Raw genomic sequence first — 27,991 nt, 5'->3', positions numbered from 1 at the left:
GGATCATATCCTGAGCCAAAGGCAGATGTTTAATGACAGAGTCACCCAGGTGCCCCTAAATTTTTTTTAAAAATTGTGCATCAAAGGACACTATCAGCAGGGTTAAAGGGCAACTCACAGATGGGAGAAAATATTTGTTAAATATTTTTGTTAAATATGTTAAATATCTGGTAGGACTTTAATGTCTAGCATACAGAAAGAGGTACAACTCAACAGCAAAAAAGTAAACCAATTTTAAAATGGACAAAAGACTTCACTAGACATCCTTCAGTGGAGATACACGAATGCCAATAAGCACATGAACAGATGCTCAGTATCATGAGTCACTACTGAAATGCAAACCCAAACCACAATGAGACAACTCCGTACCTACTAGGATAGCTATATAAAAGAAAAACAAAACACCACCCAGAAAATAACAGTTGGCAAGGATGTAGAGAAATTGGAGCCCTTGTATAGTGCTTATGGAAATATAAAGTGGCGCACTTGCCATGGAAAACAATTTGGCAGCTCCTCAAAAAATTAAATGTGTAATTACCACATGACCCAGCAATTTCATTTGTAGATATGTGCCGCAAAGAATTGAAAACAGGGATGCAAGCAGATGGTTGTACAACACTGTTTGTAGCGATATTATTCACAATAGCCAGAAGACGGAAACAACCCAAGGGTCCATCAAATTGGTGAATGGATAAACAAAATAAAGGTATCTGTATGGTGTATATATATATATATATACAATGGAGTATTATTCAGCCATAAAAAGAAATTGCAAAAGAAATGAAGTTCTGATACAGGTACGACATGGATAAACCTTGAAAACATTATGCTAAGTGAAATAATCCAATAACAAAAGGAAAAAATATTGTAGGATTCCACTTCCATGAACTATTAAATAGGAAAATTTATAGAGAGAAAGTAGAATAGGGGTCATCAGGGGTGGGGTGGAGGGCAGAATGGGGAATTATTGCTTAATGAGTACAGTGTTTCTGTTTGGGAAGATAAACTTTGAAAATAGTGGTGATTGTTGCACACCATGGTTATGAGTGTAATTAATACCACTGAATTGTATACTTAAAAATGTTTAAAAAGGAATGCCTGGGTGGCTCAGTCATTAAGCGTCTGCCTTCGGTTCAGGTCATGATCCCAGGGTCCTGGGATTGGGCCCCACATCACACTCCCTGCTAGAAGGGAAGCCTGCTTCTCCCTCTCACACTCCCCCTGCTTGTGCTCCCTTTCTCGCTGTGTCTTTCTCTCTGTCAAATAAATAAAATCTTTTTTTAATAAATAAAATCTTTAAAAAAAATGTTTAAAATGGCAAATTTTAGGTTATATATATCTTACTACAACTTTAAAGTGTGTTAATTTAACATAATAATATATCCATTAAATGCTAATACATTTTTATTGGAAAAACCATATTTCAAGACAAAACGTTAGTGAGAAGATTGATGTTGTTTTAAATTTTTGCGAATCTTACTAGTGTCTGGCTTAATAGAAGGCTGCTAGATTATATCTGCTTCTACATTCAATCTGTTGTGAATTTTTTTTTTTTTGGTTGAGTTATATGAAAAAAATCCAGCCCCACATAGATGTGTAGTTGGGAAAGGTAGGGATTTGGTAATAGCCTTCACAGATCATCGTGGATATTCTTCTTTGACCCTTCATCAAAACTTAACAAGTGGTAGTTGTTTCGTTTTAATGTAGTTTTTAAAAATTGTATCTATTTATTTGACAGAGAGCGAGCACAAATAGAGCAGCAGGCAGAGGGAGAGGGAGAAGCAGGCTCTCTGCTGAGCAGGGAGCCCCATGCAGAACTTGATCCCAGGACCCTGGGATCATTACCTGAGCCGAAGACGAAGCAGACTCTAAACCGAATAAGCCACCCAGGTGCCACGTTAATGTAGTTTTTAAAAAAGATTTATTTATTTGAGAAAGAGAGGAGGCGGAGAAGCAGAGGGAGAGTCTTTTTCTTTTTGAAGATTTTATTTACTTATTTGAGAGAGAGAATGTGTGCCTGTGCATGAGCAGGGGTAGAGGCAGAGGGAGAGGGGGAGAGGCAAAGAATCCCAAGCAGACACAGCACAGAGCTGGGCTCAGGGCTCTATCTCACATCCCATGAGATCATGACCTGAGCCAAAAGCTGGAGTTGGGCGCTTAACTGCCTAAACCACCCAGGCTTCCCTAACGTGGTAGTTTTGTTTTGTTTTGTTTTGTTTTAAGACTTTATTATTTGTCTAGATAGAGAGAAAGAGAGGGCAGGCAGGTTTGGGGAGCAGAAGGAGAGGGAAAGAGACAATCTCAAGCAGACTACGCACTGAACACAGAGCAGAGAGCCTGGAGTCCTACATGGAGATCAGTCCCAAGACCTGGGATTGATAATGACCAGGGCTGAAATCAAGAGTTGGTTGCTCAGCCAACTGAGCCACCCAGGTTCCCTGTTAATGTAGTAGTTTTTTTTTTTTTTTTTTTAAGATTTTGTTTGTTTATTTGACAGACAGCACAAGCAGGCAGAGAGGCGGGCAGAGAGAGATGAGGAAGCAGGCTCCCTGCTGAGCAGAGAGCCCAATGTGGGGTTCAATCCCAGGACCCTGGGATCATGACCTGAGCTGAAGGCAGAGGCTTTAACCCACTGAGCCACCCAGGCGCCCCAACGTAGTAGTTTTTTAAAGGTTAGTTGCAATATGGAATCTGAATCGTATCAGTGAACTTTTTGAACTCTGCTACACTAAAACCCATTGGTTTGTCTTGTGCTGTAAATGAGTCTTTAACCATAATGATTTTGTAACGTGGTGTGTTTCACTGGTCATTTGGAAAATATTGGTTCACTGACTTATATAGATCATCCAAATGTCGACACATTTCATTATACAACATTGTAAAATCATATTTGCTAATATCCCTACCAATTTTAGGAAAGTGTTTAAAAATTTGAAAGTTGTCAACCTCAGTGTGGTGGGTAGAAGTTTTCCAAACTTCAAATTTTTGCTTGAAATCCTAAAATGTATCATTGATACAAGCTGTCAGTTGCTTTCCTTTTTCTTTTTAAAATTTTTATTTGTTTATTTGACAGAGAGAGAGATCACAAGTAGGCAGAGAGGCAGGCAGAGAGAGAGGGGGAAGCAGGCTCCCTGCTGAGCAGAGAGCCCAATGTGGGCCTCGATCCCAGGACCCTGAGATCATGACCTGAGCCAAAGGCAGAGGCTTAACCCACTGAGCCACCCAGGTGCCCTGTCTGTTGCTTTCCTTGAATTGATAAGCTCCCTCTTCATGAGAAAATGTCACATTCCTAAATCTGAATAGTTTGAAGAGTTTGTCTGTTAACTGATCGTGGAAGTAAAACAACATCCCATGAAAAGACCAGCTAGTTCAGTTTGCAATTTAAACAATTGTACAAGTGCTTTTCCTCAAGACAGCCATCGTATTTTGGTGTGCAGCAGAAGTACTGTATGAGTACTTTCCATTTTATCACATTATGTATTATAAAGACATGTATTTAAGGGTTGAGATTTTATAAATTATTAATTTTTTCCTGCTTCCTGAAATATAAAGGAAGCTGGATTTTTTTTTCCTGTGTGGCAGTTAAGATGATCACAACTGATAGTACAGTTTAGTGCAACTGGCTAGACTTGTGCAAAGGCACCAGCAATTTTGCCCTCTACTGCTTTTGCACTAACGGTTAAGATGTTAACATAGCAAAATAAATAAAATATTAAAAAAAAAAAAGAAGCGGGGCGGGGGGCACCTGGGTGGTTCAGTGGGTTAAAGGCGCCCCCCAAATAAATAAAAATTTTTAAAAATAAAATGTTAGGGGTGCCTGGGTGGCTCAATGGGGTAAAGCCTCTGCCTTCAGCTTAGGTCATGATCTCAGGGTCCTGGGATCGAGCCTCGCATCGGGTTCTCTGCTCAGCAGGGAGCCTGTTTCCCTTCCTCTCTCTGCCTGCCTCTCTGCCTACTTGTGATCTCTGTCTGTCAAATAAATAAATAAAATCTTTAAAAAAAAAAATAAAATGCTAACACAGCAAAAAAGGGAAAATGACATCTTATTATTACTATAAAAATAGTTTTGCCCTTTGAGATCCCTTGAAAGGGTCTTGAAGACTCCTGGTGGTCCACAGGCTACACTTGAGTACACCTCTAACAAATTAACTTTCACAGTGGGAATTTCGGGTCTGGGCGGGTTACTGGAAAAGATATTTTGGTACCGCCTCCTACCGGTTCTCAGACCACACCACCTAGGTGATCACCTTTTCCCACAAGCCCTGGGTCAGCACACACAACGGTTACTTAGTCGTGAATGGAAGTGTCGTTTTTGCTCTACTGTCTTCACTTTACTGACCGAGTCTACTGTCTTCACAGTTTTCCTTCTCGGTTTACTTACCTCTGATCTGTTTACCTTCTAGAGGGGAAGAAATAGAGAATAAGGAAGTCATCGTCCAGGAGCTGGAGGTAGGGAATGAAGCGGACGACTTCTGGGAAAGTTATTCTTTAAGCCAAGGATGTGTCCATATCCAGATCTTAATTATTTCCTGTGAACTGAGTCACAGCCTCCACCTGATCTCTTGGCTTCTCCCTGCCGTATTTCCTCTGCAAAGAAACTTCAGTTTTTCCAGGAAAATTAAAGCCTGTATCCTTTGTCAGTTCTCCTAGTTGAAGTGTCAGCACCTTTGAGGTGGAGTTCTATTGTTTCCACCGGAGTTCCCGGCCGTCCGCAGCTATCTTTTGTGGCAGCTGGCATAGAGAAAGCTTCTGGAGGGTTGCCGCCTTCCAGGGCTCTGGGAAACCTCACCCTCCCAACTACTGCCTTGTACTTGACGTTCAGGAAACTTAACTGTAAATACACAGACAAAACTGCTGTGCCTTCGCTTTAATTGGAAACATTTGCAGTTTGCTCTATTCCCACTTCATTTTCATTCCTTTTCTACCCAGCTTTAGGTTCTCCCACAGGGAGAAGATCGAGCAAGTCAGCAGCTTTGTAAACTGGTGAAAGCATTGTCCAAGGAGTTAGAGCCCTGGGTGCTGGCCCTAGATTCCAGCCCTGGCTGAGCCACCAATTAGCTGTGCAGCCCCCCAGCAAATCGTTCTCGTGGTCTTAATTGTCTCATTCATAAAATGAGAGTGCTAAACTAGGTTATTTGTCTTCTAACTTCACAACTCAGTGATTTAGGACTGTTCTAATTTATGAACACATCTGTTGCCGTATTTCAAAGAATTTGAATACAATGAAATATACAAACAAAACTCTGAAACCAGAAATTTAAGTCATAGCCTTAAGGTATGGTATCTATCTATAGCTCTTTGGCAAAGTGTTTTGTTTTGTTTTGTTTTGTTTTTAAGATTTTATTTATTTATTTGACAGAGACACAGCAGGAGAGGAAGTACAAGCAGGGGGAGTGGGAGAGGGAGAAGCAGGTTTCCCGCTGAGCAGGGAGCCTGATGCAGAACCCGATCCCAGGAGCCTGGGATGATGACCTGAGCTGAAGGCAGAAGCTTAACGACTGAGCCACCCAGGCATCCCTCTTTGGCTAAGTGTTGAAAGATATGTTAGGCTCTTGCAGGAGCTCACAGACATCATTATAACTAACAGTTATTTTAATATATGACCATGACAGTTTTCTGCTTATTTTCATAGTGAGTAGAGCAGTGTTTATTTCACTTTGCTTCAGTTAATTCGGGCAGAGAAAAACTTAAGGCAGCATAATAAAGTGGAGAGAGCATAGACCTTACAGCCAGTCACATCTGGATCTGAGTTAAGTTCTGCCTTCACACTGGGATTTGGGGGAAGTTACCTGTATTCTGAGCCTATTTTCTGACCTGTCAGTGAAGTTCATAAAAGCCCCTGTCTCCAGGCTGTGGTCACGACTCGAGTCGGATGTGTGCAGTGCTGGCCACGCAGTGAGCAGCTCTGTACATCATCACAGCTAGAGAGTGTCTATCTGCACTTATGAGCCCACCAAATCTTTCTAAGTGCTTCTTATATGTTCTTACTCTCAGTTTTGAGTCAGACGTTACCATCCTCTTTCATTTAGCCAGAAAGTGTTTACTGATAGGTAGTGAGCCTCATGGTTAGGAGGGTAAACTCTGGAACCCCACTGCCTGGGTTCCTATGTCGGCTCCACCATTACTGTCTGTGGAACTGGGTAAGCTGTTTCACCTCTCTTTCTCTTGGCTTCCCTGTCTATAAAATGGGGATAATAGAGTGCCTATCTCATCAGGTCTCTGTGACTGTTAATGTGTATAGTAACAATAACACTTGACATCATGATTATTCAATAAATATTAGCTATTAAGATTATAAGCCAGAGGCTCCTGGCTGGTTCAGTTGGTGGAGCATATGACTCTTCATCTTGAGATCATAAATTTGAGTGCCATGTCGGGCATAGAGATTATAAATAAACTTTAAAAATTTTAAGCCACATACTATGGTAGTGCAGAGAATACAAAGATAAATAAAGCACCATTTCAGGGTGCCTGGGTGGCTCAGTGGGTTAAAGCCTCTGCCTTCAGCGTGGGTCATAATCCTGGGGTCCTGGGATTGAGTCCCACGTCTGGCTCTCTGCTCAGCGGGGAGCCTGCTTCCTCCTCTCTCTCTCCCTCTCTCTCTGCCTGCCTCTCTGTCCTCTTGTGATCTCTGTCAAATGAATAAATAAAATCTTTTAAAAAAAAAAAGATTTTTAAAAAGTAGAAGAAAAGCCTGAACTTAAGCTAAAGTAAAAAAAACTACAAATCAATAAATACCAGTACTATTCATTCACACAATCAGTATACATTTACTTGAGGTAGACACCATAGAAGGAATGCCAAAATAAATCAGGTGTACATTCTAGCTCCAGATCTCTCAGTAAGGAAAATAAAACATATATGGATGGAATGTAATAAAGATCCAAGGCTAACTACTGTGAAGTTAGAGACTAATAGTTAATTTACAACTTGGGGAATCAGGGAAGAGTTTCTGGAGGAGATAGCTTTTGAACTGGCCCTTAAAGGATAGGTAAGATTTGGACATAGACTGATGGGTAGAAAGGGCATTTCAGGCAGAGGAACAGACTCTGCAGGAACACAGAAATGGAGAAGCAGAAGGCATGTTCAGGGAATAGTTCAGCTTTAATGGAATATAGAGTATAGAAAAAGCAGCGCCAGGTATATAAACGGAAAGATTGGCTGGGACCAGACAGTATTAAAGTCATTTCAAGTTGGTTGGTTTGTTTGTTTTCCAGGATTCTATTCGTGCAGTCTTGGGAAACTTGGACAATCTGCAGCCATTTGCTACAGAGCACTTCATTGTATTTCCCTGTATCCTTTCATTTCTGGATAGAAATGAGCTACAGATCACATTGGAGATCCAAATGGAAGCTGCAAACCCACAGGCCAAACCAGGGAAAGGAGAGGGTCTTATCCTTAAAGTAGTACTCAAGGATTCATACGGACTGACTTCTTTCCTCACTCCTTAGCACCATTTTCCAGATAAAAGCAAATGGGAGAGAGTGTCCCACCTGAAATTCAAGCATGGGGAAATCGTCTTGGTCCCCTATCCATTTGTTTTCACTCTGTATGTGGAGATGAAATGGTTTCATGAAAACCTGTCACCTGGTAAGTAGAATGATGGGAGTGAGAGGTAGAAAAGAAATAGGAAGGCTGAATGTCCGTGGGTTAGCAGTGCACGCTCAGTATGGCAAAATGGTCAGCCAGACTGGGCCCCAACACTGCGCGGGGCAGAGGTTAGGAACCGAGTGCTCCAAGCCAGACCACATGGTTCAGATCCTGGTGGATTTGCCACTTAACAGTTGTATGACCTTAGATGAATTAGTTAATCTTTCTGTGCCTTCTTTGTGAAATGGTGAAGAATAAGAATAGCACCTATCTCGTTGGGTTGTTAAAAGGATTAAATATATATACATACTGGTAGGTGAAAAGGAGTACAAAGTCTGACAGTAATCACTCAGCAAAAGCGATCTATTATAAAAAATACCTCCTTTCACTTTAGAGTATGCAGTGACTTTCACCTTAGGGATGTCTTAAAGGCATTCCCAATTTTTAATCTCTTAAGGCCATTGCTATTTTTACTTATAGAGGGACAAACATACCTGCCAGTTTTATTGGGAAAAGAGTGCAAAGGCCTTGCTTCAGAATATCTCCCCAGTTTGTTTATCACTGATGTTTGAAGTTCCATCTTATTTCTTTTAGTAAGGATCATTCCCTTTTAAGTGGCATATCATTAGAATACAGTACGAATGTAATACTTTTGAGCTTGTAGATGACAATAGTTCTAAAATGGGGCAGGAAGAGAATTTGAAGACATTGTATTTCTACCAAAAGTGGTATCAGGCAGAAAGGAGAAGGGCAGACACAGAGGTTTTTGTCTAGGACAAGTTCTGAGAAATAAATGATAGCCAGAAATCCAAGTGTAACCACATCCTGGGATGCCTGGGTGGCTCAGTGGGTTAAGCCTCTGCCTTTGGCTCAGGTCATGATCTCAGCCCCACCTCAGGCTCTCTGCTCAGCAGGGAGTCGGCTTCCCCCTCTCTGTGCCTGCCTCTCTGCCTACTTGTGATCTCTCTGTGTGTCAAATAAATAAATAAAATCTTAAAAAAAAAAGAAAGAAACAACATCTTGATCCATTATGACATTTAAATTTCCTATTGTAGGGGAGCCAATAAATGACAGTCCTCTTGGCTTGGTAAGTTTGCCTTTTCTATACAAGATGACAATTGCCTTTATTGCCTTGTGTTGTCCAAAAGGTTCTGCTCTTACCTATTCCTCTGCCCCTTGGTTGCTGCTCAGATGCAGTCAGAATTGTATACATGAGACCATCTTTTTCCTGGTGGCTAGATTTCTGAGATGGTCTCTAACAGAATGCCTATCCTTACTTGAAAAGCTGGTGTTAAAAGTCACTTCTAGCAATTTAAAGATGGGGAGTTCTCTTCACTGTGCCCTCGTGAACTGTGAGCAGCTCTGGAAGAGGAGTCACAGGAGTCGGGTTCCTCTCTGAAGGTCCTAGCAGAGAGGAAAGCAGCAGGAGCCATGACGAGGAAACGAAAACAAGTGGAAGTGCCCAGCTCCCCCAGCAGGCCAGCACTGGACAGGTCAGTGGTGTTGGGAGAGTGTCTAAATCCTGCATCCTGGCTAGGCTTTGCCAGCAATTGCTGCCACGCAATCTTGACCTTCAGTGAGTCACTTTTTGTCTTGGGTTCATTGGCAGTTGTCTATTTCCATGGGTGGACTAAGGGAAGGAGGCAAGTTGATGTTTGCAATACAATTGAAACACAGTTCCTTCTTCAGCAAAATGGGATTCTTCTGTTCATCAGACAATGGCTGGGAGGAAATGCAATCAGATCTATACCATTGAATCAGACTCGTACTTAGTGAACATTTAGTATGGTCATGTTACCAGAAGGTGTAAGACTTTGGAAGTCCCCAAATATTATACAAGAACATAGAGAAACCTGCAAAAGGATGAGAAAAAAATATATATATAATTCTATTTTACCTAGTAAGCTTTAAACATTTGGAATTCTACCTTAAGAGATAGAGTAGGCTAAAATGGAAATGTCTGCAAGAGATTATGTACCAATTACTGCGGGAGATGCTGCAACATTAGGGGCAATGTTGAGCCCATCCCTAACCTGCCGAAGTTGCTGTCGTGGGGGTTACTTATCTTTTTCCCAGTCTCTGTCAGAGACAGAGTGAATCAGTAAGGTAACACAGTCATTCTTATTAGCACCCAGAGACAGCAGCTAGAATAATCCAAGATGTGGTCTGCCCTCCAGCCCAATGTGCTTTCGGCCTGTGTTCACGGAGAGCAGCTGCTCCCTTCCCGGGACCATACAGTCTCACACAGGAGCGGTAAGGGTGGACCATGAGGGAGTTGAGCCCTCTACCCTCCAGATGCACATGTCAGGGAAGAGTTAGGAAATTTCTTTTCCAGCCAGGTGGAATGTGAAGGTACTTGGAGGTATGAAGCTTTGCTCAGTTCTGTTTGACTGAATTTTCCATGGGGATGAGGCCTCGGTCTTGCCTTTCTCTGGGTTTGATGCAGGCAAGTATTTAAAAATCTGATTACCTGCAGGCAATCGCATTTTTCCTTTCTCAACCCCAGATCGCTAAATGTCTCAAATTGGGATTCTGCTGTGAATTAAAGCAGCACCCAAAGAGAATTTGGCCACACGATTTATTCTGCAGGCCAGGAGTGGTATAAAAATAGCCAACCTGCTGAAATATTCATTTGGGCCACATTTGCTTAAATGTGGTGATGTTGCTGCTGCCAGTAACATTTCCTGGGCTTTTCCCCCACTCAGGACCAAGATGGGGATTTCCAGCCAAGGCCCCAGCAAAAAGAAGCCCCTTATGGAAACCAGGAGGGTAAGCACCAAAATGGAGGCTTTAAGGCTTCTGGCTGGTCCTGCTCTGTTACAAGTCAGGCTTCCTGTTTCCAGCACATCTTGGTCCTAAGTACAGACGGAGCTGACTGAACTCACTCTCCGGTTTCACCATCTGCAGAGCAACATCCAACCATTCCAGCCTTGCCACGACCTGTCCCCAAAATGGCTGCATTTTGCACGTGGGTGAATCCTTTTGTTAAAAGGTCTTTTCTTCTCAGCTTAAAAGGCTGCTTCTTGTACTCTGCAGTGAGATAAGAAAACAGGTCTGTTGAATTGTGGTGGGATCCGATAGAGAATTTTTTCATTTTAGAAAACTTTTTGCCATCATCTACACTGGGGTCTGAGCCTGGGAACATCTAGTTTTTATCGATGAGCTAGGCATGTATCAGCATGGGATACTGGTAAGAGAAAACTTCATGCAGGGCAGTCACAGGCTGACCCCAGTAGTATTCGATTCCATTTGTGAGGCTTATTCCCCAATTAGATATTCCTATATCTGCTGCTACTCCATTTCAGAGCCTCTGTTCCACAGTAGTCTCTAAAAGAGCGCTCTTTTTCTTTTCTTCGCCTCTTGAGATAGCTGTTATTTGTGCCTTTTTCTTACTTTTCACTTATCTCTCTAAAGTAGCTCCGACCTTCCATATTTAAATACTCCCAGTTCACTTCCCTCACCTTCCCAAGTCCCACAGCATGACCAGTTACAGAGCCAACACCTATCCATGCATTTATTCAACAGACTTACTGGGTGTCTACTGCGTGCCATGTGTTAAAGACATCATGCCCTTCTCTAAAAATGCCAATGGTATAAAGCTAGGCAGACAATTATTGATAGATGTGCTACGTACGGGAATAAAGGAAGTACAGGGAACAAAGGAACCACAAAGGGGAATCTCACCCAAATCAGGTGGACGTGAGGGAGGGCTTCCGGAGGAGCTCAAAGAACTAAGGCCAAGAGGAAGGAGTATAGCGCATTTGGTGACTGCAAGCCAGTGTACCTGGGGCCTGGCTTAAGGGAAAGTACAGTGCTAAGATATGTTGCTGCAGAGGTCGGCACAAGCTGGATCATGAAGGGCTTAAGGCTGCCTTCAAGAGCACAGGATTTCCTTTTTTTTTTTTTTTTTAAGATTTTATTTATTTATTTGACAGATCACAAGTAGGCAGAGAGGCAGGTAGAGAGAGAGGGGGAAGCAGGCTCCCCGCTGACCAGAGAGCCTGATGCGGGGCTCGATCCCAGCAGCCTGAGACTATGACCTGAGCCGAAGGCAGAGGCTCAACCCACTGAGCCACCCAGGTGCCCCAAGAGCACAGGATTTCCCTAAAAATTTCCCTAAAACATTTTTAAAGTAGAAAAGTGAAGTGATTTTCATTTCTAAATGGTTATTCTGCCTCCTGTTTGCAAGATATTGTGTTAGTTGCTGGGATGCATGCAAACACGTAAAACCTGGTTTCTTTCCAGTAACTTACTGTTTAGTTGGGGGGAGAGAGAACCCTTCGGGACTCGGACCTCTGCCTCTGGGAGTAGGGGCAGGGCACAGGACCCATTGTGCAGAGTAGCCCACTGAGTGATTATAGGAGATGATTGCCCTCTTCTATACTCCCATCCTTTCAAGAAGGAAGAAAAAGACATGAGAAAGTACAGGAGGAGTACATGAAGATCTGAAGAACAAAGACGCTTTATACAACCCAGATAATTACTATTAAAAGAACATTTCCCTCACTCTCTATCCTTCATACCTTCCTATTCTTAGTTTGACACATCATCTCCCTCAAGAACAGTACCCACAGTTTCTTACTCAACATAATTACCTTTTCAACCTGATACTGGGTTTAGAGAAAAACAAGAAAAAAAAAAAAAAACCAAAAGGAACATGTTTATTGATTTTGACTCAAAGCCCAATGACGGTCTCCATTGTAGACCCTGTTCCCGGAGAGAGGATTTCTCCTGAATTAGACTGATCACAGTAACTCTCAGTGTAAGTCACTTGAGCTGGAAAAATTGAATTTGCTCCTATGGTCCAATGCTTAATATTTCCTCTCCCCTTTGGGGAACTCAGGGTGTTGGGTCACAGTCAGTGTGGATGGTCATGTCTGAACATGACACCACTGGGATCTGGTACAGGGAAAGCTTAGAATACAACATGTATCTGAAAAAGGTGTCTGTTTCATAAGAGGATTTTTGGGGGGAATGGGAAGGAAAAGCAGACCCATTCCCTTTATTACTTCAGGTCCCAGACTAGAGATCCACACTTCCTAAGGATAAAAAGTAGGGGAGAGCAGATGAAGAGTTCAGAAGTAAAACAGATTGTCATGTGTGTAGTTTTTTGTCTCTTTTTTTTGCCACCTCTGCTTCAACTATACATCTAAGCAGATCTGGCCCTGAACATACAGAACAACCTTGTGTTGGGTTGTAAGTGCGTTACGTCTTGTTGGAAGTCCCAGATGGTGCCCTCAATCTTATTTCAGGCTGTGTTTTTCCTTTCTTATGACATTTGCCTAAAAAGACATCTGTCAAGTTTTCAGGAGAGCACAAATGCTAGACTGTCTTGTGAGGGGAATCTCCCCTGGTTGGGAGATCTTTACCTTTGCCCCAGGGCCTCTGCCCTTCTGTTCCCTGCCAGCCTAAGTAGATGCTTTCGTTAGGGCCAATGCAGCAGAATTTAAGCTCCAATCATAGTTTCATTAAATCTGTAAGAATCGTTTCCTCAAGCTACAAATCAGAGCTGTATCCCTATAAACCAGTGCTCCTGGAGACGTAGAAGAGGTAAGAGATGGTTTTTTTCCTCCCCAGAGTTTCCTTTCATGTTTACAGGAATGTTACTTAAGTAGCAGCCTATGTGTTCTGGAATATGAGGTTTTGTGGAAAAGTTTCTCTTAGAAATACAGAGCTTAGTGTGCCTGGGTGGCTTAGTCGGTGAAGCGTCTGCCTTCAGCTCAGGTCATGATCTCAGGGTTTGGTGATCAAGCCCGGCATCAGCCGCATTGGGCTCCCTGCTCCGTGGGAAGTCAGCTTCTCCCTCTGCCTCTCCTCCTGGCTTGCGTTCTCTCTCTTTCGCTCACTCTCTATCTCTCTTAAAAATCAATCAATCAATCAATCAAATCTTAAAAAAAAAAAAAAAAGAAAGAAAGAAAGAAAAGAAATACAGCTTATGCTTCGGATGGGGGCTACATCCTAACTTTCCTAGAAGCTTATCATACCTCTGCCTCCTGACCCACCTGCCAGTCTACATAGTTCTTGCTGTAGGGTTCTTCACCAGCACAATGGCTCAAGGAACTTCTCATCACTGCTACGTAGTCAGGCCCTCAGGTCCTTTCCAGGTGAGGGGAGGGGAGTGGCCAGTTGCCCGAGAATACCAAAGAAAATACATGAACCATGATTCTGAATATCAGGGTGTCCACTGGAAATGTTGTGGGCTTGGAACTGGGTTATAGGATGTCCCCTTCAAAGTACAAAAGAAGTTCTACAAAGGAGTACCCCAGGGAGAAGATTGAGTTGTAGTGTGCTTGTTGCTTAGGCCATAGTAATGTTTACACTGTCCCAGCTCTAGTCACACTCATCACATTTACTTGTTAATGTACTGTGCCTTTGTACATCATGTCCCTGTCTAGAATGCCCTGCTCTCCCTGACCATCTCCTCGCCCTAATTATGACAAAATCCCACTCAGCCATCAGTCCCCATTCAAATAGCACTTCCCCTATGAAGTCTTCATTGGCTAACCACCAATCAACAAATAGCATTCAGCTCACCAAGCTCTATAGGAGTAAAGTTTAAAACTTCTCTTTGTCCTCTTTTTATCAGAATGGAGGAAGAAAAACCCAGCAGGAATGGCAGGAGACCCCAACATTTAACACCGCTGATATCCAGGAACAGGGTAGGTTCTGGGAATTTTATTCCCTTAATAATCGTCCTGTCCTCTTTAGTTCTCTCATGAGCAGAGCAGCATGGAGTTCTGAGTCTGGGCACACTTGCTGGCCGATGTGTCTTGCTCCCGTGGAGATGCCTGTTGGCCATCCTCTGGGTTCGGGGGCCTGTCCTTGAATAATAAAAGCTCCCCAACCCCCAAGAGAAGCAAAGGGAAACAATGCATGTACTTCCTGTGCTTCTGATGGTGAAAATGATGCTCCCACTATTAGAAAACATTTCTACATGGAGTGATAAGTTTTGCAGAAAAGTTGGGAGGGATGTGTTTCACTTTTTTGAAGAGTTATCTTTGGGAAGCTGTCTCTCCCCCTCTTCCCTTCAGGGCATTAGTGTTAATATTGAAGGTGCAGTGGATGCTTGGGAGGGGCTGGGAATGCATGTTAAGGTGTTGTCTAGCCTAAGGATTCGGTATGGACTATAGTCATCACAGATACTGGGATGTCAGCACGTGAGTTCTTCAACAAGTCGTCATTCCATGAGAAAACCATCTGTGGTGGGTGGCTAGGACTTGAGCAGTGTAAAAGTCTCAGGGGCCCAACTAAAAATACTCCAAGGTTAGAATAACAACATCTCCTGAGCTGAGATGAAACTGGGAAGGTCAGAACAAACAAGTCTTGGTGTGAGGCTGCCCTTGGTCCACACGATGTCCCATGAAAGCAGCCCACAAACTAACACTTTTTCCCTGTTTTCCTCGCAGATTCTAAGTGGGAGGACAGCCTCGCTGAGCAGATCATCCCCCCACTGAAGCAAAACAATCCACCTCCACCTAAAGGACCCAAAGAGCTGGGAACCAGTGGATTCTTTGGGTTTCTAAGGTAGGACAGATGTCGCTCTTACCATCACACTGAGACCCAGGGCAGTCTAGCTCCAGAGTCGGCCTCGTCGAGTCTCTCAGGGAAATTAGAAAAGAAAACAGATTACCTGCATAATCTCTATTTCCCCCAGGATACTTGAGGGAAGTGAGACTCTGCACAAGGGCCCTAACTGAATCTAATAAAGACTGTGTCTTGTTCATTCTTACACAACCCCCCCCCCCCCGACAATGTGCCTGGCATTGGACTTCATTCCACAAATGCTGCTTGGACAGAGACTAGTCTTATCTTTGGGTCATTCGGACTCTTTGGTTACCAAAATGCTTCCATTCTCCCCCTCTGCATCTAGGCTGTGTCTTCAGAGTCCTTTCTGCAGAAGATAGTCAGCAGATCCCTTTCTCTCTCTACAGCTCAGCCGCCCCATTGCAATTCTCCTTCGTCATGCCCCACTCCTGAGTATAAGCTAACTTGGGTACCTTTTCAAATGCGGCTCCAGAGTTGAATCCATACAGTGATTCCCCAAAGCAAAAATGCCCTCGTTAATGGAGCCTTAAAGGGACTGGGAGAAGGGAGGGACCTCCCGAATCTCAGACCATTCTGCTCTTCTTCCCACAGCTCTCTCTTCCCCTTTCGCTATTTCTTCAGAAGGAACAGCCAGTGAGCCTTCCAGACGCAGCAGGGGAAGAGTGTCCTCTCGCACTGACTTTTCACATTCCGTCCTCTGTCATGGGGAACACGGGCTCCAAACTCCCTGAGTCCCCTTGTGGGTTTGTCCTATCCTTTGCCCCTTTACAATGGATTTTTTTTTTTTTTCAATTTAAAACACTAAGAAAAGAACTTCCTAAAATGTTCCAGTCCAAGAACTGTACTGCTCTAAGGGCCAGTTTAGGTCTTTCATCTCCAGCACTTAAGATCCTAATGAAAATAAATTATTTATGAAGAGTTATTGACTGAATTTCATGAAGTAGAGAGAGAGCAAACTCTTCCCTGAAGATTCGGGGAAACAAAGCCTGAAGCCTCCACCTGGGTCTGCCTAGTTACTGTTGGGGGGATGCTTTGGGTGGGTGGGGTCCATACCCGACTACAAACCTTAGCCTTAGCCTCCACACCAGGGCTTAGAGAATGGGGTCTTAGAAGACTCACTTTCCTGAGCCCTGCTGACCCTCAAGATATCATCTGTCCCAAATTCACGCAGTTTGGCCCCAGAGTACACTCTCAGGAGATAAATGCTTTCCACTCACCTATCCCTCTGGCTTTTGACAGTAAAGTAAAATAAAGCTTCTCAGATTAACTGCAAGTCGGCCCGGGTTGGGGCCGCTGGAGAAGACCGGGGCACCCAAGCTCTGACTTCACATAACCCAAGGGCTGATCTGGGACAGACAGGTTAGACTTGCGTTGTGTGGCCACAGATCAAATAGATGGGAATTTAGGGAAACTCAGTTTAGCTCAGAACAAAGGAATCTGTTATAAATATCCAGTATTAGAATGGGCCACCTTGTGAGATAGTGAGTCCTTGTCACTTCTAGTCTTTAAACAGAACTGATGATCTGTCAGATGCTAGGTTTCCGTGATCAATGGCAGAATTGGGGCTGGAATGTTGAAGTCCCTTGGGGTCTCCTTGTTTGGCCGCATTACCGTGGATGGGGAGAAGACCTGGCTGGTGTAGACAGGCCCAAGTCCTGAGGGGAGAAGGACCAAAGGGGAACTGCAAGGTTAAGGACAAGTTGCGTTTATAGCCTTTGTCCTACGGTCCCGAACATGGCCTGCTTTGCAAAGCTGCTGAAAGGCACAACTCCAGAATCTAGAGATCCAAGCGCCACTCTGACTCCGACTAGCTTACAGTGAGGCCTTGGCAAAGTCACTTTCCTTTCTGGTTCAGACTTTCTCATCTGAACAACAAAGGGCTAGGATTCAGTGAGCTCTCAGGCACCTTCAAGCTAGGGTGGTGTGTGTGGCTGGCCCTGCGTCTTTGAGTCAGTCAGTGAGGCAGTGGCCCTGGGGTGTGGAGGGCCAAATCACCACAGGCTTCTTCCTGATCTCTGCCGTGCCCTAGCCCGTGCAGCTACTGTTGACCAGGGATCTTTTCCAGCTTGCCCCATTCTTGCCCCAAGTGTAATTTAGCACCAGGTATGGAGAGCAGCTTGGGTCTGACATTGACTGTGTGACCTCTGGTAGCTTTCCTTCTCTAAGCCTTCGCTGCTTTACCTATAAAACCAGAGCCAGAGCTGGACTGGACGACGGGCTTTGCTGGGGTTGACAGCTTCAGACTGTTCCAGGAGTCAGGTCCCTGTTATTCCGGGGTCAAGGGCGAGCCGCATTCTGTGGCTGACCCCCAGGATGACAAGTGAAAATGAAGCTTTGAAACGGATTAGATCCCCCGTCTCCCCAGTCCTGTCTCCCAGCGTATTTCAGGAGCCCCTTACTGGTGTCAGTTCCTTTGTCCTTAAAAACGTCCTCCCAAACCTTTTCCTGTGCACTGGATAAGGGGCAGGCAAAGATGAGTTTAGTAGCTCTAGGGTCGGGGTGGTAAGCCACCGAACCAGGGCCTGTCTTGCCCAAAGTCACGCAGCAGAGAAGAACCCTGGCGGCCACAACTCAGCCCAGGCTTGATCCCTCTCTCCCCAACTGCACATAAGCTGTCCACTCCACCAGCTCCCGGGCTTTTCTCCACATCTCACTTCCCCCAGCCCTGGACCTCGGGCCGAGGAAAGCCACAGCAGCCACTCCCTGAGGACCACACCTCGGAGAAGAGCTGCATCTCCCAGGTGGGGTTGCTCTGAGGCCTCTGCCGGGGAGGCAGGCCGGTAAGCTGATCCCCAAGAGGGCGTGGCTCCAGGCGCTGGCAAATAAAGATCCAGAGAGCTGAGCCATCCGGAGACGGGCGGAAGACCTGAGGAACCCATTCGGAGAGCCACTCAGTGCCTGGGCCTCGGAAGTGGTAAGCCCCCTGAGGCAGCAGGAGCCCCGGGAGGGCCTGGGGCCTGCAGACGGGGCAGATGGAGGGGAGGCCAATGTTTGTGCTCCAGATGGTAGAAGAGATTCCGGGGGAGAACCACTGCAGTGGGCTGACAGCTGCTCACACTCTCGCCCATGCACCCAAAGGCAGATAGAGGAAAAGACAGCCCCACTCCCGGGCTCGCCTCACCCCAGTCAGGAAAACCAGCCTAACTCTGGCTCCTTCACCTGCAGGCACACAGTAAAGGACTGGCCCTCCCACCTGCACACTTGTCCAGAGACCGCTCTTTCAGATCCCCATGGCATCCCCCCAAACGCTGCTCCTCTGCCTGCTGGTCCTGGCAGTGATGGAAGGTTGGGGTCGCCAGGCACCCATCCCAGGCTGCCACCTGCACCGTGAGTAACCCTGGGAACAGACAGCTGGGTGGGAGCAGAGAGCTAATGCATGGGACGGAAGTGCGGGCAGCACCCTCCATGGACCCACCCTGAGGTTCCGGCAACAGGAGCTAGGCGAGGCTTCGCAGAGGCACTGTCTGCCACTCGCCTGTCTCCTTCTAGCCTTCAATGTAACAGTGCGAAGTGACCGCCAAGGCACCTGCCAGGGCTCCCATGTGGCACAGGCCTGTGTGGGCCACTGTGAGTCTAGCGCCTTCCCTTCCCGGTACTCCGTGCTGGTGGCCAGTGGCTATCGACATAATGTGACCTCCGTCTCTCAGTGCTGTACCATCAGTGGCCTGAGGAAGGTGAGAGAGCCCAGCCCAGTAGTGGCTCTTTGGGGGCGGGGAGAGACAGAGGAGACGGGGATCAAGATGGCCCAAGAATGGGTGGAATGGATGGCCACATGAGTGGAACACGGGTCCCCCTCCCCCACAGGTGAAGGTGCAGCTGCAGTGTGGGGGGGACCGGAGGGAGGAGCTGGAGATCTTCACAGCCAGGACCTGCCAGTGTGACATGTGTCGCCTCTCGCGCTACTAGCCCATTCTCTCCCTTCTTCCTTCGCCTTGGTCAGAGGGTCTGAGCTGGAGTATATCCTCTATATCCTGAGCCTCCTTGAGGACAACAGGTCCAGCCAGCTCTCTTAAGATTCTGTGATTGTCACCTCGAGAGAAGAGGGCAATTTCGGCCTCTCCCCTGCCTCGGCCTGGCCTCCTAACCAGTCTGTCATCATTTCACTCCGCTCTTTGTCCCTACCCCTAAATAAAGCAAGCAGTTCTCAAGTTTCTCTCTTTATTAAGTCTACCCCCAGCCAGGGGAAGGGGGACAGACCATGGTTAACTGTGACACCACCCCCCCACCCTAGGACACGGGGAATCTCTTCTGCCTATGCCCTCACCCCTCCCCCTGCCCAATAAATAAAAAGGGGACCAGGAAGTACAGGGTGAGGGAGAGGAGGGAAGAGGATGCCCCAGGGGCAGGTGTCGGGGGTGAGCTGGGGAGAATAAATAAGCCATGGATCCCATGGTAGGGTGAGGAAGGACCTCGTGCTGGCACGAGGCGGGACAGGCAAGGGGCTGAGTCCCCTTGCTCTAGGCAGGAGCAGGGGAGAACCTGCCTAAAGTCTGGAGCCCAGCTTTGCGGGGCAGGTGCAGTCCCCAGCGGCGGCCTCCTGGCCAAGCCTGCCCTGGTCAAGTCCTGCCACAAAGGCCTGAGAGTTCTGTTGCCAGGACCACCATCTCCTCTCCTCCTCCCCCACAGTGGAAGCTGCCCACGCTGGGCCAGGCAGGGAGCCCTCCGAGCCCACTCTGGCAAGGCCATGGGTAGGTGCGTGTCTCTCTAGGCCCCTGGGTAGGAGAGGGGATGGAGGGACTGATAGCTCTGGATTTAGCTCCTCCCCTTCTAGGGGATCTCTAGCTCTGACCCCCACTGGTGGCCACCTGGGGTGTAAGCCGTTGGAGGGGTGCCTCTTTGGCCCCTTGGGTCCCCTGTAACCGGCGTAGCCGTAGCTCCTCCAGGCCTTGCCATAGCTCCTGACGCTCCCGGGCCTTCTGCTGCTCCCTGAGGAGAGAGGGTGAGGCAGCTCCCCTACCCGAGCCCACCCACCGTCCAGCCTCCCTCACCACCACCCAACTATGAAGGGACTTTACGGGACCTTCCACTTAGGGAAGAGAGCGCTGGGAAACAGGCCCCAGCCTGTGGTCATGGAGCTGAAGGGGAGGAAGCTCCAGACCTGGGAGACGACTTGGGAACACGACTGGAGGCTGCACTGGGGAGCTGGGCATGGACGGCCCAGCAGGAACACAGAGACTAAACACTGATCACACAGGATGTGGGGCCGTCTGTCCTCCTAGGCTCCTTTAGGCTCCTTCCGACCACAGGAGCCGGCTCCATCCCACTTCTTCCCTCTCCCCCCATGCGCAGCCGAACACTCACTGCTGCTTTTCTAGCTTGTAGGAGGCTGTGAGCTCATCAAACAGCTTTCCGTTCATCTCCATGAACGTCTTGAGCACGTTGTAGATCAGAGACACGATGGTTCTTGGCAGGGTCCGGGGAGGGGTGAGGAAATGGCGACAGCTCAGTTTGGCACCATCTCCCTCCCTAGCACTCTGCCTACCTGTTCCCCAAACACACACGGGGCTCTGAACAGCTCTGCTCTCAGCCTGCCCCTTTCCCCAGCCCCGACCCTCGCGGGTCTGGACCGGCCAGCCCTGGACCCAGCTTCTGTGGGTTAGGTCAAGGCCTAGGCACTCACTGATTCCAGTGTTCCTTAGAGACTTGGTAGAGGGTCCCAAACACAGCAGGCAGCACAGTGTGGCAGTTGTCCTCAATGAGGCTCAGGATATACTCATTGTTCCAGAAGTACAGAGCCCGCTCTGCAACCTGGGACAGCAAGGTGGCAGAGTGGGCGCCTGGCAGTGGCTTCCCTGCAGGTGCAAGGCCTGGTATCTACCTCTACCCACCAAACCCAGAGTGCCCCACCCTCCACACACCCAAGGGCTCATCTGACCCACTGGAGAAGACAATATAGTGAAGACAAAAGAGCACTGGATTTGGAGTCCACCGCTCAGGGTTGAATCCTAGTTCTGCTACACACTGGACAGATGACCTAGGGTGAGGCCTTTAACCTCTCAGCTTCAGTCTTTTCAGCTGTAAAATGGGTCTATTAATAGCTCTCTCCCCAGGGCTGTTGTAAGAATCAAACAGGTCTTTAATAAACTTCAATGTCAGACTCCCTGTGAGGAAGACTTGACTTTCACTAGGTTAAAGCACAGACGAATGGGCGAAAGTCTGCACACACATGCAGAAAAATAGCAACTCCAACCAGCCTGAGGAAGTGGGACTGCCTGGCTGGGCGCTGGAGTGGGACTCATGACATCAAAAGCCACCAAGAGGGGAGCGGGGACAACAAGCCATTTTGGAGCACACTTGAGTTTACCAGATAGGTTGGCACTACACTCTCCTCAGTCCTCATCACTACCTTGTGAAGAGACTACTGTGGTCCACTCCACAGATGAGAAGTGTCATCAGATTCGAGTGGCAAATGATGGCCTGGGACCTTTAGTCCGTGGGGTTAAAGGGCTGAGGCCTGACCCTAGGTCTTCCGACCTGAAGTCCAGTTATCTCCCTGTTATTAGACCCTGGTGGATCCAGAGGAGAAACTGAGGTTGGAGGGAGCTGTGTTAGGTCAACTGGCCAGCCCTCCTAGTCCATACCCCGGATCCCACCCCTACCTGTTCCCACCCCATACCTGGAAATGGGGGCTGGACACACAGCGGGCCACCTGCTTGAAGAGGGGCTCCTGGATCTTCACAAACTGGGAGGGCTCAATGACATCAAGAATCTCTTCCATCTCCCCCAAAAACATCACCTGGGGTTTGGGACACAGGAGATCGCAGTTCCCATCTCCCCCCACCCACATGTGACCACCCTCCAGAACCGGGGGCCCCCCAACCCCCCTCTGGGGGACATCAGAGCCCTTCCTCATACCTCTTTCTGCGTACAGGTCTTTGGCCAGTATTTGAGCAGCCCCCGGATCACCTGTGGGAGTTGAGGCAGAAGAGTCAGACCTGCAGGGGTGTGGCCTGCCTTTCCCCCCAGAGGTACTCACGTGCTCTGTCAAGGTGGCATCCTTCTCCAGGAACTGCACCACACAGTATGCCAGCTGAGGGGGGTGGGGATTGGGGGGAGAAAGAAGACTGGGGTCAGGAAGGGACTATGACCGGACGCCAGATGTTTGCTCCCTTACCTAGTCTCCTCTCTCATTCACCAAGCATTTACCGACTGACTACCTAGATTGGGCCAAGCACCATGCTCTGTGTGCGGGGACACAACCATGTCCTCTTCCAGAGGGAAGAGGCACCAAAATAGCCCTTATAAATTTCACAGAAGTTTCCATAATTGAAATCTACATCATAATCTATGGGAATATGGAAACAGAAGAATTTAATCCTGCCTAGAGCAGGTCGGGAGGGAAAGGACTGGGAAGGCTTCACAAAGCTGATGTCTGACATCAGCTTTAAAGTGTCGTGGAAATTCTCTATGGTAGACGGAACAGAACTGGCAAAGAAAAAGGTGAGGGAAGGTCCCAGGAGTTCATGACTTAGTGTGGGCGGAGCAGAGTGTCAGGCTGACCCCATGGCTGCCCTGACTCTGCCAGGATCTCTCTCCTGTGGCAGGGCCAGGCCTGGGCCTTACCTGGGCGTGAAACACGGAGAGTGACTTGACAGAGTGTAGGGGAATCAGGACCCGGACCAGGAACTGCTTGTGCTCGGTCTTCAAGGGCAGCGCAAAGCCATTGATGATGCTGTGGAGGGGGGAAGAAGAGAGGGGGAGGGCTCAGAGGACCCGGCCTCTGTCTTTCCTCCCAGAACCCTAAGGCTCCAGCCGAGGCCCAGAGAGTCACCTTCCTAAGATCTCCAGCAGCTCGGCCACACCATTGAAGTGCTCGAGTTCATAGATGAACCTGTGAGAAGAAGGGGAAGTTGCGGAAGGGTTCAGAGCAATTAGAATAGGCCCGGCGCCCCCCTCAGCCATCGTGCCTGCCGCCCCCACCCTGCACACTAATCTGACTGTCTCCCAACCCAGAGGCTGTGCTCCCTTCCCAAACCAGGCCCCACTGAAATCCACACCCACCTCTGAATCACCCTCCTCAGCCCAGGCACTGGTGCTCAAACCTCTCTTCTATGACGCATTCCAACTTGTCTCTTTCTCCCCCAGACCCTAACTCTCATTTTCGGGACCCCATCCAGTCAGCAGGCCCCTAGCTTGCATCCTTCGCTTTCATGCCTTTCAACCAAAAGAATGGCAAACACTGAAAGAGTGTCTACTCTGTGCTACATACTTCTCAAAATTCTCCTGCGAGATAGGGTTTATTAGATCCATTATATAGATGAAGCAACCGAGGCTCAGCAGTTCAACAACTCCTGCCCCAAAGTTAATAAGCCGGGGATCTGATGGACCCAGAACGCCTGGAAGACGGGCACTGGGTCTCGGCTATTTTGTAGCCAATACCGTAAGAGCTAATGTTTCAGATTCCCAGCCTTGGCCAAAGAGCTACATCCTGTGTGCTTTGGAGACATTGTCTCATTTCGCTCTGATGACCATCCCTGGGTGAATAGAGCTATCATTCCCATTTTAGAGATGAGAGAACTTAAATAATGTGCCCACGTTCACCTAAACATTTGAACCAAACTCAGAAGGGCCACTGAGCTCCAAAGCCAATCTCAACTACAAGGCCATGTGGGCCCCTATCCCCACTGGGCACTGTTGCTCATTCCACGTTTGCAGAAACAATCTCTTTACTTGGGTCTTTATGGCTTGGCCACAATAAAGGTCAGAAGATTTGATCCTAGGCTTCCAGGACTGACCTAGTCCCTGCAAACCAATTCATCTCCCTCAGTCTATATTTCCTCATCTGTAAAATGGAAATAAATACCCTTTCCCTGCTGACCTCACGGGAGACTCTGCCTCCCTCTTCTCCCCTGCAGCTCTCCCCTCCCTCCCCAGGTCTCAGCTGGGCAGGCAGCAGGCACCCACCGGAGGAAGATGTGGCTGCACTGTTTGCGGATGTAGGCCCGGAGCCCCAGGAACTTGCCATAGACCCTGTGCAGGATGGTCTTGAGGTACTCGCGCTCCCGGGGGTCCTCACTATCAAATAGCTCCAGGAGCTAGGGGACCCAGGGTCAGGGGTCAGAGGGGAGCCCAAGCCCAGGCTGCTTCCATCCTATCCCCACACCCCTCAGAGAGCCTGCCCCTGTCCCATGGCACCACCCAGCCTGGGCTCCCCACTTCACCATCAGCACAAACTTTTGATCCACATATCTCTTGGCCACGGAGGGCTGGAAGTCTGGGCTCTCCAGGAAACGTAGGAAAAACTCATACACCAGCTGGGAGAGGGGACAGACAAAAAGGTGAGTTCAGGAACAGCCTCCCTCTTCCCCCGGCCCTACGGCCCCCTCTCTGCCAGAATAGGAGACCCTCTCCCCTCTACTGAAACTCAGCTTCCTGCCTTCCCCAGCCCCCATACCTGCAGATGTGGCCAAGAAGGCTCCAGGTTGGGTTCATCCTCTTCAGGATCAAATTCAGGGTTCTCACTGGGTGGTAGGGTCCGGAAGATATTCACTGAGATCTGAAGGGCAGGGGCAGGGTTCTTTTAGGAAGAGCTGTCGGAGGCAGAAGCCAGGAGGTCCCCTATCCAGAGTTCTAATGAGCCTCAGCGCCTGCCTCACGGAAGCCCTGGGCAGGGGGCTAGGGACCCAGAAATAAACAAGACACATCCCTGCTCTCTAGTGGGCACAGTCCAGCGGGGAAGACAAGATGTTAAGCGGTAAGGTCTACGGACATTCTAGTCAGCACAAAGGAGGTTTCTAGCTCGAACATTAAGAAAGTCCGTGGAAGAGGCAGTGCCTGAGCCTGGCCAAGGCAATAAGGGACGTGGTGGGCGGGCACACCGGGCCTTGGGAGGGCATAAGTCCAAGTGCATGGTGGGTCAGGCCCAGGAGGCGCTGAGGGAGGCACAGTGGGGTGGGGGACCGGTAGTGGCGGGTTATTCTTTGCAGAAGCAGGTCAGTAGGGTTCCATGTCGCCCCAGCCCTCCCCCAGAGGTCAGGGGCCAGGCGCTTACCATGCGGATGATGTCTGGGTAGACAGGCTCAATGAGGACCCCCCGGGTGCTCCCCACACACTCCACCAGCTCATTGAGTGCCGCCCGCTTCACCTCCTTCCCCTTCAGGTCAGCCACACAGTCCAAAAAGTCAAACATCACCCCACACTGGGCCAGCTTCCGGCTCAACAGCTCATGCAGCTCAGAGGCTGGCACATCTGGGGAGAAGGGAGGGGGCTGAGCCTGTGCCCCAGTTACCGCAGCTCCGGGCTTTGGCGTGCCCCCCGAACCCACAGAGCGGCCCCTGCCCCCCGACCCCCAGCTCCTGTGTCATGCCCGCTCTCCGCAGGGAGCAAACGACTCCCGTCCCATCCTCCATTCCTGCGGGTAGAGGAGCTGCATGTCTCCCTCCTAACCCAGGCGCAGACGGCACGACGGCCTGACTCAGAGCCAGGGAAGGAACCCCGGAAGCCTGGGCTTTCCACAGGTGCCTGAAACCGCCATGCCTTCCTCTCCTTCTAAGAACCAGAAAGGAGGAGGACGGTGGGGGCTGAGGATCTCTTGGGTGCTCCCTGGCTCAGCCAGTCGGGGGCCCTGTGGCCCAGCGGTGGGGAGACTACACGGTGATCACTGAGAGCCAGGCTGAGCCCCTGCTCCAGGACCCTAGCTGTGGCCTTCTGGAACCCAGGTTATGGGCCCCACCCTTGGCCCTGGTCTGCCCCCCAGGGTGGCGCCACTTCCAGATGCCCCACCTCCAAGGATGACAGGCCAGTCAGGCCATGCGTCAGCAGAGAGGGCTGGAGGGCTGGGGGGTGGGGGTCATCTCCAGTGGCGGAGTCCCTCGCCTGGAAGGGGCCATCTAAACCCTCTAACCACAGCTGCCGGCTGCTTGTCAGTACCCGCTGCAGCCCTGCTTGCCCACCGTCAGGCTCAGGGACTCTGGCAGCCAGCAGCACGGCTCACCTTTGAGCAGGGGCAGCGGAGTGAGCTCTTGCTGGTTGCTCTGATAGCGGAACTGAGAGGAGCTGTGGGAGCGCCGGGGCCGGGCCCTGCGGAGGGAACGGCGGGAGAAGCCATCCACCTTGTCGGGTGGGGGCACGGGCGACAGCCCCGGGGAAGAAGGGCTGGTGGGGGTGCTTGCGGGGGGCAGCTTCGTCTCCATGGCAGCCAGGTGGTGGGTCAAGCTTTCAGAGCCCCCGGGGTTCCCTCTGGGCCTGGAGGATGCCGAATGGGGTGAGGCTGACTAACTTGGGCCCATCCTGGGGGGGGGGCACAACCACAGTCTGGGCCCCCCCCCAGGGCCTTCGGCAACTGCCCAGTCCTGGGGGGCAGGCAGAGTAGACAGGAGGATGGCTCAGGCCTCAGGTCCTTCCTGGGGGTCCCGAAGAGTCCAGTGAGGGTTCTCACCCTGGCCCTTTTGAAAATGAAGTCAGGGCAGAGAGACCAGCAAAAGAAACAGAGAGAGCCTGTCAGTTCTTCCAGGAAAGACAGTGTGTGGGGCTGCCCAAGTCTGAGTGCTCAAGTCCTCGTTTCCCTCCTACCCTCACCCAGATCCTAAATACAGCCGCAGCCCCTTCCCAAAGGAGCATGTCCCGCCCTTCGCCCAGATGGAAAGATCCCAGGCTCCAAAACAACCCCTCTTGGGATGGGGCCTATCCCCCACACCAGTCCCTATGTAGAATGGGGAACCCCATCCTTATCCCTGGCCCCTAACAGAATGGGCCCCCCTTCTGCTCCACTAATCCAGGCCACCAGAGACTTCCCCAAGAACGGGGGCCCTATCCCCACGCCACCCCTCCCTTCTAAAATCTGGCAAGCTCCTCTACCTCAGCTTCTCCTTCCTCGTCCCCCAAATCTCATCTGCCTCCTGGTGGGGGACACTCACTTCTCAGAAGCCCCGACTTCCGTCCCCCGACCACCGGGGGCTGCGAGTGGGGAGGGGTAGGCTGTTCAGGTCTCCTTCGCAGCGGTTTCGCTCCGGGCGCTGGCTCTGGGTGGCGGCGCTCCTGGGTTCTCTCTCTGGCTCCGGGAGAGCCGGAGCATGCCCCCAGCTCAGCCCCAGGTCGGGGTGCAGGCGGTCGGCGCGCTCTGGGCTACCCGGCAGTGTGTGGACCTCTCCTCGAGTCTTGGGAGCCGACCCAGCGCCGCGCTGCGCCGCGGGAACCCCGGCTGTGTGCGCACCGGCACCCGCCGCCCAGCTGCTCAGGATGACATCAAGTCACCTCCCCCCGCCCGGCCCGCACCTCCCCGAGGGCTGGGGGTGGGGGTGGGGGGGGGGGTCGCTGCGTCAGGAAATTCCCGGGGCCGCTGGGAAATGTAGTCCCCGCACGGCTTAAAGGGTCCTGCCAGACCAGGGGTAAGTAACCCCTGCAGGAGCCTGGGGTCAAAGCTTAAGCAGAATGGGATGGGGTCCAACTGGGGCTAGGCTCTTGCGTTCTAGGAAGGAGACTGCACCAGAAGAGAGAACTCAGGAGTCTGAACCAAGAAGCTGGGAGTGATGCCAGAACCCTGGCAGGAAAGAGGCCCAATCCTACACCAGGCCCAAAGATTTGACCTGCTTCATCTGTGCCCCAGGCATTCCACCCACTGGGGAATCCCACCCTCACCCCGGAATGGCCGGACACCAGAACCCACTTGGAAACGGGCACGGAACTGGTTAATATTCTGCAGTGAGCCAGTGCCTGCTGGGAGAGGTGTGGTGTACCCAAGACTGCTGGGAAATGCAGTCCGCCCTCAGGCCTGCAGTCCCCCTCCCATCCCTTGCTGTCTATGGTGACATCATGGTCTGGGGTTTAAAGCGCCAGCCTTGGAATGGCAAAGCATCCAAGTAGGAGGTGCTCCCTTGCACTGCCATCCCCCTCCCATGCAAGCAGGCCTCCCTGGACA

The 27,991-nt window shown here is 49.4% G+C and overlaps 3 protein-coding genes across 12 annotated transcripts in view; 2 read left to right on the top strand and 1 right to left on the bottom strand.

The window, feature by feature from the left end:
- The window catches only part of MAJIN (membrane anchored junction protein), a 28,352-nt gene extending 12,299 nt beyond the window's left edge, over positions 1–16,053 (top strand). For 2 of the 8 annotated variants that reach the window (XM_047691916.1, XM_047691908.1), the window contains 8 exons: positions 7,218–7,293; positions 7,465–7,590; positions 8,646–8,677; positions 8,992–9,083; positions 10,296–10,359; positions 14,177–14,249; positions 14,997–15,114; positions 15,727–16,053. In XM_047691916.1, coding sequence (XP_047547872.1) covers positions 7,560–7,590; positions 8,646–8,677; positions 8,992–9,083; positions 10,296–10,359; positions 14,177–14,249; positions 14,997–15,114; positions 15,727–15,772 — 456 coding nt within the window. In that variant the 5' untranslated portion in view covers positions 7,218–7,293; positions 7,465–7,559 and the 3' untranslated portion in view covers positions 15,773–16,053. Of the gene's footprint in view, positions 1–4,403; positions 4,450–4,518; positions 4,628–7,193; positions 7,294–7,464; positions 7,591–8,645; positions 8,678–8,875; positions 9,084–10,295; positions 10,360–14,176; positions 14,250–14,996; positions 15,115–15,726 lie in introns of those variants that run through there. The other 6 variants (XM_047691909.1, XM_047691912.1, XM_047691915.1 and 3 more) reach the window with 6 other exon arrangements.
- A 1,684-nt stretch (positions 16,054–17,737) lies between these two features.
- On the top strand, positions 17,738–19,277 carry GPHA2 (glycoprotein hormone subunit alpha 2). Of its 3 annotated transcripts, none has more exons than XM_047691918.1 (4): positions 17,738–18,049; positions 18,360–18,462; positions 18,625–18,809; positions 18,940–19,277. In XM_047691918.1, exons 2-4 carry the CDS (start codon positions 18,366–18,368, stop codon positions 19,039–19,041), a joined length of 384 nt encoding a protein of 127 aa, XP_047547874.1. In that variant the 5' UTR covers positions 17,738–18,049; positions 18,360–18,365; the 3' UTR covers positions 19,042–19,277. The 3 variants fall into 3 exon arrangements, with proteins under 3 accessions (XP_047547874.1, XP_047547873.1, XP_047547875.1); XM_047691917.1 differs by having other exon boundaries at positions 18,301–18,462; positions 18,940–19,272; XM_047691919.1 differs by lacking the exon at positions 17,738–18,049 and having other exon boundaries at positions 18,322–18,462; positions 18,940–19,275.
- A 2-nt stretch (positions 19,278–19,279) lies between these two features.
- PPP2R5B (protein phosphatase 2 regulatory subunit B'beta) lies at positions 19,280–27,732 on the bottom strand. Its single transcript, XM_047691907.1, has 14 exons — positions 26,991–27,732; positions 26,069–26,519; positions 25,127–25,323; positions 24,530–24,631; positions 24,297–24,389; positions 24,040–24,170; positions 22,907–22,966; positions 22,699–22,807; positions 22,112–22,165; positions 21,991–22,041; positions 21,752–21,871; positions 20,756–20,883; positions 20,437–20,538; positions 19,280–20,061 (listed from the first exon to the last, which is right to left on the bottom strand). The coding sequence occupies exons 2-14, from the start codon at positions 26,265–26,267 to the stop codon at positions 19,914–19,916; spliced, it is 1,494 nt and encodes a 497-aa protein (XP_047547863.1). The 5' UTR covers positions 26,268–26,519; positions 26,991–27,732; the 3' UTR covers positions 19,280–19,913.
- Positions 27,733–27,991: the final 259 nt, after the last annotated feature.

Source organism: Lutra lutra, chromosome 10 (assembly GCF_902655055.1).
Source record: "Lutra lutra chromosome 10, mLutLut1.2, whole genome shotgun sequence".
Lineage (NCBI taxonomy): Eukaryota > Metazoa > Chordata > Mammalia > Carnivora > Mustelidae > Lutra > Lutra lutra.
This window is presented reverse-complemented; position numbering and strand designations above follow the sequence as displayed.

Excerpts from the sequence above, each read along its gene's own strand:
- GPHA2 (XM_047691918.1), top strand. The coding sequence starts at position 18,366 with ATGGCATCCCCCCAAACGCTGCTCCTCTGCCTGCTGGTCCTGGCAGTG. Across the intron at positions 18,463-18,624 it reads CCCAGGCTGCCACCTGCACC|CCTTCAATGTAACAGTGCGA; the intron begins GTGAGTAACCCT and ends GTCTCCTTCTAG. Across the intron at positions 18,810-18,939 it reads CCATCAGTGGCCTGAGGAAG|GTGAAGGTGCAGCTGCAGTG; the intron begins GTGAGAGAGCCC and ends CCTCCCCCACAG.
- PPP2R5B (XM_047691907.1), bottom strand. The coding sequence starts at position 26,267 with ATGGAGACGAAGCTGCCCCCCGCAAGCACCCCCACCAGCCCTTCTTCC. Across the intron at positions 20,884-21,751 it reads TGTCCAGCCCCCATTTCCAG|GTTGCAGAGCGGGCTCTGTA; the intron begins GTATGGGGTGGG and ends TTGCTGTCCCAG. Across the intron at positions 20,062-20,436 it reads TACAAGCTAGAAAAGCAGCA|GGAGCAGCAGAAGGCCCGGG; the intron begins GTGAGTGTTCGG and ends CTCTCTCCTCAG.